Source organism: Alosa pseudoharengus, unplaced genomic scaffold (genome assembly GCF_046254945.1).
Source record: "Alosa pseudoharengus isolate Yale_2024_CS ecotype anadromous, Long Island Sound unplaced genomic scaffold, YU_APseudo_1.1 YU_APseudo_1.1_scf_14, whole genome shotgun sequence".
Taxonomy (NCBI): domain Eukaryota; kingdom Metazoa; phylum Chordata; class Actinopteri; order Clupeiformes; family Clupeidae; genus Alosa; species Alosa pseudoharengus.
This window is the reverse complement of record NW_027468609.1, coordinates 40,056,106-40,070,035: the sequence shown is the minus strand read 5'-3', so window position 1 is coordinate 40,070,035 and position 13,930 is coordinate 40,056,106. Positions and strand designations below refer to the sequence as shown.

Below are 13,930 nucleotides of genomic sequence, written 5' to 3'. Positions count from 1 at the left end.
TCAATGAAATTCCATTGCAATAAGTGAATGGACTTCTTGCGGAATTAAATGAAAGACGTGAATTAAAAGCACAGTCATTATATACTTTGCAGCGGTAATTATGTAAGGGATAATGTATAGAACGCCGGTCATTATTGGGAAAATAAGTCCCGACAGGGCGAACCGGACCCCGACGCACAGTGGAGAGGTCTTGTTCCGCCCTGAAGGGACTTATTTTCCCAATAATGACTGGCGTTCTATACATTATCCCGCTTATTACATGGCTACTTGCCAAAACGAAATAATATACTCCCCACTATATGACTTTAGCCTACATAGCCTAGCCTATTTGTTACTGTTCATCGTGGCATTTGCTGAGAAACAAATAGTTTGCATCAACACACGCTGAACTTGAATCAAACATTCTTTAGAACACAGCTGATCAACCGTCTGCTTTCACTTTTGAATGAAGTTCCAGTCCTTGCGTAGTGATATGAAAGATGTATCAGAAGCACAAAACCCATTGCTGGGTTATAAATATATAACCCATAAATGAATATATTTTACCGTAGAACTTTGGGAAATCCCATTCAAGCCAATGGAGCGTTCTACTTGCCTCGTGAAGAGCCGTGTTATAAGCCTTTATAGCATGCAAAGGAAACAAGCAGTTCCGTTTAAAAAGAAGCCGACTGAAGACAGCTAATCAGAAAAGAGTATTTCTTCTGTCTGGGTGATAATAATGTAAAAACACTACGGCAAAAAGCTAAATGTTATGGTTCAGAAATGTTACTGCGTTATTGGCAAGTTATGAAAAGGATGACACTGTCATAAATGTGTCATCAACATTACAAACAAGTAATAAACGTTTATGACATAACGCTTCTGTCACTCACTTCTGTGAAGTGTTATTTGGTTATTGTCATAACAAGTTAGGGTTAGTGTCATTCATTTTTTTTCATGACAAGTTAGGGTTAGGGTTATGAGTGTCATGTCACTCTTATGTAGATACCTTCAATGCAAATTCATTGAAAAAGGCCAACATGATCAAATTTTAAAAAGCTGTAGTTTCAAAACTATTATAGATATAGACCTAATCAGTGTTTCCCAAACATTGACTAATCTGTGGCGGGGCACCTTGAAATCAAAATCGGCCGCCACACATTAATATTCTATGTTTAATTTAATTTAAATTAAATATAAGATAAAATCCTTGCATTGCCATTGAGCTGCGCTTTTTACGCACGCAGCCTTTCCTTGCCCCGCCCCGCTCTCTCTCGTAGCCTGCTGCCCCTCCTCTGCATGTGCATTTAACAAAATAGTCACGATTGTTGTTGCCACATAGAAGCACTGCATAGAAGACGTCTGGCTAAATTGCTATTAAATCCGCTTAGCATCGTGACCATGCTGCGCAAATTTGTTAAAAACTGCTGCATTGAAGTTAACTCTGCTAAGGTCTTATCATAACATAGTAGGCTACATTGAAGATACTAAACTAAGTTAAGTTATGCAATCAAGCAGTATCTCAAAGCTAACGTTAGAATACTGTTTGGTTGTTTTGTTGAAGGGCTGATTTTATTGACTCTGACACTGAATGTTTACAAAATCCTGATGTAAATGGAAAAGGAGAAGTACAAACCTTTATTTTAACCATGTAGAACATTGCAAGGGTTCCCTCACGAACGTCTTAAAGTGACAGGCACTCAATTAGACCTATACACTACCAAGACGCCACCCCCCCCCCCCCGCCCCCCCGCCCCCCGTTGTCCAAGTCAGCTACCGCCACAAATTGAATCCAATTCTGTGGGAAACACTGCTAATATTAGGGATTTCTCTTTAAAGCCAGGGATAGGAGCCTGTGTGATTTTCTTCCAGATGCTACCATCAAGATGTTAGACTTGTATAACACTATACACAGTAATATCAATGCAAAAGGGGAAAAATAACATTTGGATGTGATTCCCAGGTTTGAAGATAGCTAATAATATGTATACATGACCCAATAAGCATCACTTACTTTGCTCACTTCAGCCTCTGGTATTCGAATCGCATGATCCAGGTCCTTTTCCCTGTATAAATTGTTAAGCACAGACATTAAAAATGCCTGTAATTTCTTGAGTCTCAAGCAAAGATTTACATGAATAGTTACCAATCCTGTCCTCTGCAATGGAATGCCGTTTTTTCGGCATTACATCCTTTAAAGCAATGAGAATTTCAAATGCCATTTCCTTTAAGAGCCAGCAACGCAACATCAAACAGCAAGTCGGTATTTTGACAATCAATGCATCCACTAGTACTAGTACTTTGAACTTATAGGCAAACTGAACTGAAATGAACTTCACAGGTTTCAAAAGCAATGACAAAACATATCAAAATGAAACAGACAAAACAGAAAGTTATCTACTTTCACTACTGACATAGCCTGAAAAAAGGGAAAATGTACCCCAATAATGTTCGAATGACTGAATAAAAATCCTACAGATAGCTTATTCATCCTGAAAATCAGTCATTGCCATTGTTGTTAGGGCTACTTATATTTCGTGACAGTGTGTCTTCACCCCTGTGCTTTATATGTGCTTTTTGCTATAGACCAGGTTTTTCTTGGTCGGTGGCATAATGATTTTTAGTGGGTGTAAGATAGAGATTTTTAGATCAAGCGCCAGACCACGCTTATATTTGCATTGCATGTAAATGCAATGGACTATTATTGCTGTTCTTCTTATTATTCTTCTTCCGACCAAATTCAACGTTTAATGCGACTGAAACCGCTGAACCGTCTGACCTCATTCAAAGACTCCTACAAAGCTCTTGTAACGGACAATCGTAGAATGTATTTTTCATATTTGTGAACTTTATACTTTTTGAGATATTTACGATAAAAGAGCAATAAAATCCCATAGACTTAACATTGACCGCCGTGGCGGCAACTTTTACCATTATGACGTGACCTGCACCTGAAACAAAGATCCTTGATTACTAGCTCCGCTTTAACCCTCTCTGCCTGAAAGCAATCAACAGCTGGTCCCCTGCAATCTTTCTATCACTGGAGCTGTGAATCTTCTGAACGTTTTGACCTGCCGTGATATTTATTTGCTCGTAAAACTCTCCTCCAGAAGCACATTTCTCTAACTACAGACAAGGTAAGTGGTCCGATTTTTGGTATTTGACTCATTTATGTCGTCAAACATTATGTTATTATGTAGCATTCTATACTATAGGCCTAGGCTATGTATGAAATGATAGGTCACAAGTAGCCAAACTCGGTAGTTCTAACGTTAGGGGAATAGTTAACGTTAGCACTTATCCTATCCGTTTATATTTATTATGTAAGGAAAGTTATGAAACCCACCTAATCAACGTTAATAAGTCGTCACTTTAAATTGACCGGTTAGCTGTAGGTTTCGATAACGTTAGCTAACGACAATCAAACCTAACGTCGCTCCCAGCTGAGCACTGACGTTAACGTTACATTTGCTCACTAACCAGTAGCGTTTTAACTAGCGTTATACTATCTGGCTCTTGATAACCTGTGGAAAGGGACCTGATGAAAACCTTACTGTTTGGGAACGGACCATATGACCAAAGTATTGTTAAAACACACTACAGAAGTTGAGGTATAACGTTTGTGCTGTCAACATAGCTACAGAGTATGTTTACTTGGTATAGGCTACTCATTTCTGCATTATTCTGGCCTATAAATTAAAGCTTCCCAGTTGTTGTAGGCTACAGTAGGCCTACAGTGTACATCGTAATCTGTAGAAAAAATGTGGATAACAGACCTAGCAAGCTGTAAGATATAGTGTAGTTGGTTATAAAGATGCTTAATATCAGAATGATTATCAACAGCAACAACACACCTTTGCCTACAAAGTGTTCTAAGCTGTTTACTTTAAACTGTTTGGCTGTCAACTATCCTTAAACAGAAATTAATAAAACACAATGTTGCTTTGTTTGCAGTGAAATACTATAGGCTAGTATATTTAACTACCATTACAGATTTATGGTGCAACAAACTCACTTAAATATCTAAGTTGTATTGAACAATTGTACACATTCCATGTTTTTGGTATAACTCTAACTTGTTTGCTTTTGTCTTTTAGGGACCAGACCAGACCAGTGTGGTGATGACCGTGTATTACATTATGTGTGTGCCTGTCTGTGTGCACATCCTGCCAACCATACATCACTGACATTAACACTAACATTAATTCCTAAAAAACATGTGACCATATCTCAACATATCTGCACATACCTTTGAACTATAGACGTAGATCTGAGATCTACACTGAGACATTCTGAGTATTATATTGTTGCAGGAGGACTATGCCGACAACTATATGAAGCATGCATGCATACATTTGAATCATGTGCTGTGACATCTGTGAAACTTAGACCTGTGTTAGACCTCTGTTTTTAGACCTGAGCTGTGCTGTGTGAAAATTAAGATTCTAACCTAAGTTCTGTCTAAAACTGATCATCTGAAGGGCTGAATCTTGTATTACAATTAATTGAGACCTCTAGCTCTTGCTGCCATTTCAGAATTACCACTGATAAATAGATCTGTCTTAGGATAATATGATTGGCATTATCAAGTTCTGTATATATATACACACACACAACTGTGATTTTTTTTTTTACTTCAAGCTTACATTGGTTGTTAAGTGTTCATTAGTGTAGTCTGAGTATCATTCTGCTGTATTAAAACAAAGAATGTTGATCAATATTGAATTAACAATTTATTTTTACTGACTGTCATACTCTAAGCTAACATTTAATCAAGTAAGTGGTTTTCAAGAATACTGGACACGTCTATGTAATCTGAATAATCATACTGTAAGTAATTTAATATTATACACAGCAGCTTTTTTGCATTTACATGCAATGGTAATTCCCTGGAATTGCATTTTCTAGTTGTTCATTGATATATCCATGGGCGCAATGTTTGATGGAAGTCGGGCACATGGAGAAAAAGTCATCACAGACTTGGGTGTACAAAATGAATAAGACGTTTCAATATACTGAATATTAGAGTACATTTTTACACTGTGTTTGTTAAAAATGAATATCAGCTGATTTATCATTCAGGGTTCCCACTCCATGACTATTCCCTGACTTTCCCTGATAAAACAATTAATTTTCATGACTTACTATATAATGAATGGTACAATACACCGATCAATGACTAGAGCGGGAGATGAATAAATGGGCATTGAATAAACAAAGTTGTGCTACTCAAACAAACACTAAAGCTAATAACCAGATATACACCAGTTTTCTGTGGAAATATTTGTATTAATGTATTTTGGCAAGTAAATGTTAAACTGCTACAACAAAATTCCCTGATATTCCATGACTTTCCACCCAAGAATATAAAATTACCTGACTTTCCATGTCTGGAATAGACTTTCCAATTTCATGACCCGTGGGAACCCTGATCATTTATCGTTTCCTGAAATCCTCAAAAATCGAAATATACTCATGAGATTATTATCTAGCTGGTTGCTCATTGCCTGTGCGTCAATGCTCAGTCCATGAAATTTCCGGACCACCAATTGAAGTGAACGGATCGGCCTATGGATCTGCTTAATTTTCCAATACCAGATCTATTTATTTATTATTATTATTATTATTATTATTATCTAATAATAATAATATTAATAACTAGACTGCATTTCCGGCGGGAACTGCGAAAGTGTGCTTGCCCTGGTCCGGTCACCAACGTGAGCAGACAGTGGCATACGCTATGCTGAACCTGGCTTGATCCAAGCATTCTAACAGTGCCTTTCAGTGTTGGAGCAGTGTAGTGTTAATTTCGTCAGACAAGACGAGAGGAAATATGTTCGTCAACAACCTTTTTTTTCATGACTAAGACGAGACGACGACGAGATGGCACTAATCTCCTGAAACACTAACTAAGACTATCTTAAGATGCATTATTGTTGACGAAAAAAGACGAGACTAAAATGTTTTGCATGAAATAAAAACTAAGATAAAATCTCTCTTCATTTTCGTCTACAAAATGAGAAGACAGAATATCTAGCTGTTACGTTTTCAAAATATTCCGAATGAGTTCATGCTCCTGTAGGCTAGTCTACGTGCTGTTGCTGCAACCCTGTGGCTGCAACACGAAACTACATGGAACAAGAACACCGGAGATTTCTGCCAGAGTTAAGCTAACTACCTAGCTTTATGACACAATGCTACATACCCAGAAGTTGAAGCTTCTCTCATACAAACTAACATCCCCCAGAATGTCCATACGAAAATGTTTAGCATGTAATGTCACTGATGATGCAAAGTTTGCTAGCAAGTAAGCTAATATGGAAAGTTCGCTAGCAAGTTAGCTATGGATAAGATGGAGAGTTTGTTTGGGGGACCACTTAACTAACCCTAGCTAAAAAAAAAGAAAGATTAGACCTACTTCACCAGTATATTAGTCTACACAATAGGCCTACTCACTGAACCACCTTGCTTATTGTCTTTGCACTTTTCTTATTTTATCAGAGGATTCATATGATTTAAACTGGCATATCTTACATAAACAGTGTTGCAGAACTGTTTGGAGTTACATACAAGTTGGTTCAATATTGCAAACAACTTATCTATATTATATTTTACCACGTCTGCTCGCGGACCACTTGGGATAGCTTGCGGACCACCACACTTTGAGAAACACTGGTCTACGAATATCATGACAGTGGTCCAGTCAAATCTTTTACTGTCTATGGTCAAATCCCAGCCGAGCTATAATTGTAGCTTGACTTACCTGTGCATGTAAACATACTGACTGACAAAAAATCAGAATGAGTAATTATAACAGACGAGTAGCTCTGTGGACACACAATATTGTTGGAAAATTGAGATGTGTGAAACACTATTTGACTCAAATGGTAATCAGAAATAATTTGTTATAAAAAAAAAGACTAAACTGTTTTGACTAAAACTGACTAAGACTAAGATACCTTTAGTTTTCATTTGACTAAAACTAGACTAAAATGACGAGACTTTTAGTCGACTAAAACTTGACTAACAAAAATGATATTTGAATGATTAAAAATGACAAAGACTAAAAAGGACATTTCGTCACAAGACTAAGACTAAGACTAAATGAAAAATAGGTGACAAAATTAACACTAGAGAAGTGGCAATACCTCAAAAGCTCTAGGAGAGGGCTATTCAACTATTGGCTTGCGGGGTGAATGCGGTTAGTTGGATTTTACCTGTGGCCTGCCTTCGAATTTAGCTTCTATGACTAAGATCAAATCAATAAAATAAACCAACAGCACTGATTGGCTGCAAAAATAAATAATGTCACACGTCTTGCACCTCTCAAACTGGGCTATCAGGTAACCTAGAGAAAAATTTGAAATTATGAAATATGACTAAGGCATTAAAATGCTGCTTGTTTGTCAGGATACTTTTTCACTGATTTATTTTAATATGAGCTATGAGTGTGAATGTTATATATTCCACCCCCTAATTCTGTTTTACTGGTTTATTTGACAAATAATCTATATGGATTTGCTCTATAAAGACCTTATGTCTGTTTGGGAATGTTTTGAGACCCTATTGATGTATCTCAGAATAAAGGAATGTCCACAACATTAGTGATGTTTTTTTGTGTGTGTGAATGTATTTTACTTAACTCATTAAATGTAGCTGGATACTCATGAACGCATGTCTCTAATAGCCACAATAGGAGTCATTTTTGCAACATCGTATTTTGTGTGGCCCATAACGACCCAGTGGATCATGAAAACGTGCCAAAATTCACATTCCTTGCTTGTTGTTGGTACATTATGGTTATGGTTATGGTTATGGTTATGGATTTAGCAGACGCCTTTGTCCAAAGCGACATATAAATACAAAACAACATAATAATATTTAAAAATGAACAGGGAACAGATTAAAATCTAGGTCAAATATAGTAAGGAGAATAGTTGTAGTACACAATAATATCAATTCAATCAATAGCCTAATAAAAAAGCAATGTAAAAAAGTGGAAAGGCAATAATAAAAACAATAATGTCAATTCAATCAATAATATAAAACAATAACATGCTAAGACTACATTAAGGAGAATATCAATAATAAACAATAATGTCAAATTAATTAACAGCCCAATTAAAATAAAACAACATTATATAAACCATAACACATAAGCGCTTAAACAACTAAGTATATGTTGAATAGGAATGTCTTTAGACCCCTCTTAAACGACCCAAAACTACCACAGGAACGGAGACCACTGGGCAGTTCATTCCACCAACATGGAACCACTGAAGAAAAGAGTCTGGAATTAGACCCAGTTTTTATGACTGGTCGACACAACATACGCTCACCAGAAGACCGCAGTGGGCGGTTGGGGATGTAAGGCTTGATTATTGAATTAAAATAACTAGGAGCAGATCTAGTTAGTGTCCTATAGGCCAAAGTGAGAGATTTAAATTTAATTCTGGCTACTATAGGGAGCCAATGGAGAGTAACTAGGAGAGGAGTTACATGTGTCCTCTTTGGCTGATTGAAGACCAGGCGTGCTCCAGCATTTTGAATCAGCTGTAATGATCTTGTTACACAAGCGGTTAAGCCAGCTAACAGTGAATTACAATAGTCCAGCTTAGAGATGACCATGGTCTGAACAAGAAGTTGTGTGGAATCTTGTGTCAGATAAGGTCTGATCTTCCTAATGTTGTAAAGCATAAACCGGCATGATTTTGCAATAGAAGCTATATGCTCAGAGAAGTTAAGTCGGTCATCAATTACAACGCCCAAGTTTCGTGCCGATCTAGTTGGGGTCAGTGAAGTTGAGTCAAGCTGGATGTTAATCTGTTGGGGAATAGCTGTTTTAGCTGGAAACACCAAAAACTCTGTTTTTGAGAGATTAAGCTGAAGGTGCCGATCTTTCATCCAGGCTGAAATATCCTTAAGGCATGCAGAAATCCGGTGGGAAACACTAGAGTCATCAGGTGGGAAAGACAGGTAAAGTTGAGTGTCGTCTGCATAACAGTGATGGTCAAATCCATGGGAGCGAATAGTATCACCTAAGGAAGTGGTGTAAATAGAGAAAAGCAAGGGTCCTAATACTGATCCCTGAGGCACACCTGTGGTGAGGGCATGAGACTTAGATACTTGTCCCTGCCAAGACACGTTGAAAGAACGCCCTTTAAGGTAAGATTCAAACCAGTCAAGAGCTTTTCCAGAAATTCCCAGTTCAGATAGTATAGATAGGAGAATGTCATGGTTAACAGTATCAAAGGCTGCAGATAAATCTAGTAGAATTAATACTGATGACTGAGCAGAGGACTTAGCTACTCTCAATGCTTCAGTCACAGACAGAAGAGCAGTTTCAGTAGAATGACCACTCTTGAAACCAGACTGCATAGGGTCTAGTAGATTATTCTGATGAAGAAAGTCACAAACTTGCTTGAAGACCACTTTCTCCAAAACCTTTGACAAGAAAGGAAGAAGGGAGACAGGTCTGTAGTTCTTCACCTCAGTTGGATTAAGTGTACTTTTCTTTAGCAGAGGTGTAACCCTAGCCTGTTTAAAAGAATAAGGAACTATTCCAGAACTGAGTGAAGCATTAAATACATGTGTGACTGCTGGTAGAACAGCGGGTGAGATAGACTGTAGAAGAGTGGACGGGACAGGATCTAATGGGCATGTTGTTGGACGACATCGCTGAAGCAATTGAGAGACTGCTTCCTCATCAAGAGGAGAGAAAGAGTCAAATGATGGGGTCATACTAACACAAGGCAAAGCCCTCCTTATAGGAGCATCAAACTGAGCACTTATTTTAGCAACTTTTTCAGTGAAAAATGTTGCAAAGTCATTTGCTGACAGTGAAGTAGTTGATGGTGGTGGTGGAGGATTGAGGAGAGATTTGAAAGTAGAAAAAAGTTGTCTACTGTCAGTGGCGCTCTCATTAATCTCATTCAGATTCCCACTTATCTGTGATGTAAGAGTTCAGTATAGGTTTAAGGTCTGGGGCAGGGATTTGACATTCTGTGACTTCTTCATTGAGGGCTTGCTTAGCAGCACTGTCCGCTTTCTCATTTCCCCTCAGACCAACATGGCCTGGGACCCAGCAAAAAACTATACTCAAGTTCTGGTTCTTTAGACGTTCTAGTTGATCAAGCTCAGCTTTGGTTGTACTTTTTGCGTGACATTAAAGCCTACTGAAATATTTTTAATTGCAATTTAATTTAATGCAATTTACTTTTACGATTAAATAAAATTAATTTATCCCTCTCACCCATAGTTTTCTATTTATTTACAAATGTACATAGGCCTACTGTAATTACATTTATACATAGTTATTCTACTGATCTTCATAATATTCATCCTGCACATAGACTTATTCTTACTACTCTTATAATGTTGTTTCTGCAATAACACTGTTTCCACACTGCACATAGCTGTAATAGAAAATAGGAGTCCTAAAGTTACTCCCACTAAGTTACTAAGTAAATCCCATACAGCAACATCTCCTCCCTATGACATAACTAGCTAGCTTCTAGCCACACAAGAAATGAATGATGTTAAATCTCTGCTTAGCATGCTTAGTCTCCGCTTAGCATTCTAATAACAGAAGGGGCACATTTATGTTGACCACTACAACATGACTCATTATGTCTGTAACTCTATAAAACACTTACTTTCATAAAGGACGCACACCATCCAGCACATACACATGGAAACCGATATTTTAGGCACTTGGCCACGAACTCAAAACGTGTCTCTCTGAAGCTCTGCTCTAGAATCTTTGCTCTGAAGGTTGTTCCCAGAGTTGCTAGGCAACATCAAATAAACAAAATGAGAGTTCCAGGTATTAAAAGTGTACGTGTGATTACGAATGGATGTGTGTGGTTTGCAATTAGAATAAACAAGAAATAACATATCCAATAATTTCCCATGATAAATTACATAATATTTGCACCTTCCTTACTTGTGAAGCTCACACTAATTCCACCGTATTTAGTGAAATGTAATACAAAGTTGCCACCTAGCGTCCAGATTTATTTAACATTAACGTGACATTTCCTGCTTATTCTTTAGTCAACTCCATGCTTTTAGGAAAACAATCTTATCATAGTTCCCACTTCAATGAGTGATTACCAGCTTGTTTTTGTAACAGAGATAGCTGTTTATTGTCCCTAGGTTCCCTTACAGAAACACCTATTCATATTAATACGTATGGAACGACCACTGCCGACCACTGTTTATTACATGGCCCAGAATGCCTTGCATGTCTTTACAACAAAACAACACAGTAAAACCTAAATGCCCGTAAACATATGAATTTGCATACTTGTGCCATTTTTAATAATACTCTCCCATCATGATATTTAACAATAATGTTTAAAAAAATTAAATTTGAATACCGTCAATGTGAAAATAACTGTACTACGTCAGCAATAAATAGCTAATGTTCTCCTTACCATTTCAGTTCGTAAGTCCATAAACACCCATGGCTGAGCAAGGATTTGATGATTGGGCAAGGCTGGCCAGAGACATTGTGCATACTTGGAAGGCATTGTGATAGAAGTACAACTGCATAGGTGAAAGGTGATAGTTACCAAATACCCGTGGGTGGTTTGCCAAATGCTGGAAACTCATGGAATGTTTTCTTTTTTTTTTAGCTTATGCACCCTCACATTGGAGTCCCGAGTTCATATACAAAATTTGGTATCGATATGTGACAGTGTTCCTGAGATATGGACGACTTCCTATTTCGGAGCTTCGCCGCCGATTTCGTTTGGCTGTGACGGGCAAACGCTTTCGAAAATCAAAAATCCTTCTGGTAACTTTTGTGAAGCTTGGTCCAAGGATAATGTACGTCAAGTTTCGTGGCGTTCGGACCAAATTTGTGACCTGTGAAAATTTAGTTTCGCTTTCCGTTCAATCCGATATGGCGGACGAATGACACTCACCTGACGTCATCTTCGGGAGCAACTTACACCGGTACTGACCGGACATTTTAAAGTTGGAACGGTGTCTCTGTCTCAAAGGGCCTAGGCGCAGTTCAGCAGTCCAAATTTGCCATGTAACTCAATGTGGTTGCATCAGGTATATAGCATTAAGCAGTCACAGCATGTTCCATGCCAAACAACCCAAGATTGGCTGAGTTACAAGGTAATTTCCTGTTTGGCGGCTTCGCCACCAATTTCGATTGGCTGTTACGGGCGAATGCTTTTGTCAATTGTTCCAGAAAATTAAACACTGATAAGGCATGGTCTGAAGATGGTCTGTGCCAATTTTGGTGAAAATCCAATGAAATTTGTGACCTGTGAAAACTTTTTAGTGTTTTTGATTAAATCCAATATGGTGGCCGAATCAATTATGTTGACATCACAAGTTGGCCTGGGTCAGCCTAAGGACATCCAAAAGTACTACCAGACACCACTAGTATGTTTTAATTCCAAACACATCAACAGCTACAGGCCAAAATGCATTTTCGCTAATTACAGCGCCCCCTAGAGGTCAAAGGTCACCAGATTCTTTGAGTGCCCTACTGATGGGGTTATAAGTCCATGTACTAAGTTTGGTTATGACAGATGAAAGGGTTGCCGAGATATGAGCTCACTTCCAGTTTGGCGGCTTCGCCGCATATTTCGATTGGCTGTTACGGGCAAACGGTTTTAGTTCCGAAGATAAAAATCGATAACTTTTGTGCAGCTTGGTCTGAAGATGTAATGTGCTAAGTTTCGCGGAAATCGGACAAACTATGTGAGGCGTGAAACTTTTTACAGGTTTTTGAAAAAATCCAAAATGGCGGAAAATCCATCATGGCGGAAATCGACATCATAGGGTGCGTTGAACTCGGCTTGGTCCAAGGATTCCAACGATACCACATTTTTGGCAATTGACCGATCCCAAGCCCCGCCCCCTTTTACTATGTCACAATGAGGATGTCGGAGGACCTCGGTCAACCTCGGTCAATTTTGAATTTTATAGTGTCCATTCTGTAGCCTACAATACGCCGGTTATGTGAATGCCAATGCTTCTTTTGCGAGTAGCCTAAGTAACTAAATAACTAAAGAGCTCAAAAAGGTTCAAATATGCCTGGGATAATTGTAGAAGTGACATCCGATATCCTGACCGTGTGAAATGTTGACAGACATATGCCTAACTTTGCATAACTTTGGATAGGCTGCTACTTTTCAGTAAAGAAATCTGAGTGTGTACGAAAATGTTCCCTTTTTTTGTGTTCATAACTACATACAAAAACATAACTAAACCTGGTTTCCACTGTTGAAACGACAACATAAGCCTACGCAAAAAATTATACCTACCTTGCAGGAACTGAACTCACACTCATACAATTGGAAGTACGCGCAAATAGGCTACACCTTCAATCACGTATCACCTTACACACAATAAGAACACTTTCAGCTTTTAGGCATAGGCTACCTTGCCATGTTTAACTTGGGATAGAAGACTGTTCACAGAAATAAGCGAATGACAAGGCTGAACGAGAGATAGCCAATGTCTTCTAAAGATCAAATCATGTGCCGATTCAAAACCTTGCTGTATAGGCTATGCAGTCTCGAAATCGCCAATATTAAGCCTACTACATTGCCCACATTTAAATTAAGTATAGCATAAGTGGGCACTGATGAAGTCTTGTGCAAGACAAAATCACGTCTGCAAACTGCAGATATGTCGTGCATTGTATGGGTAAACTCGGGTAGATCTAGCGGTTTCTTTTCAATAGCCTACATTTGTATCATGTTTATTTGAACTCTTCCTTCTAAAGCAGCCATTCAAAATAATAAGTAGGCTATCGGCCTACCGAAGCGAAGCTATCTCTCCACCTCCCCAACATGAGCTGCTTAACAGGCTAGCTACTCTCCCAAGTTGCGTGGAAACTTGGATCTGCAGCACTTGGACCCGTCTTTAATTAATCCTCGAAATATGGTTAGATTTTGTTATGGACACGTCAACACCATAT

General features: G+C 38.3%; 1 protein-coding gene across 1 annotated transcript in view; it reads right to left on the bottom strand.

Annotated features, from left to right (window-relative positions):
- aggf1 (angiogenic factor with G patch and FHA domains 1) overlaps positions 1–13,930 on the bottom strand; it is a 135,572-nt gene that overhangs the window by 59,024 nt on the left and 62,618 nt on the right. Inside the window, exon 9 of the mRNA XM_076284922.1 lies at positions 1,994–2,045. Coding sequence (XP_076141037.1) covers positions 1,994–2,045 — 52 coding nt within the window. The remainder of the gene's footprint in view (positions 1–1,993; positions 2,046–13,930) is intronic.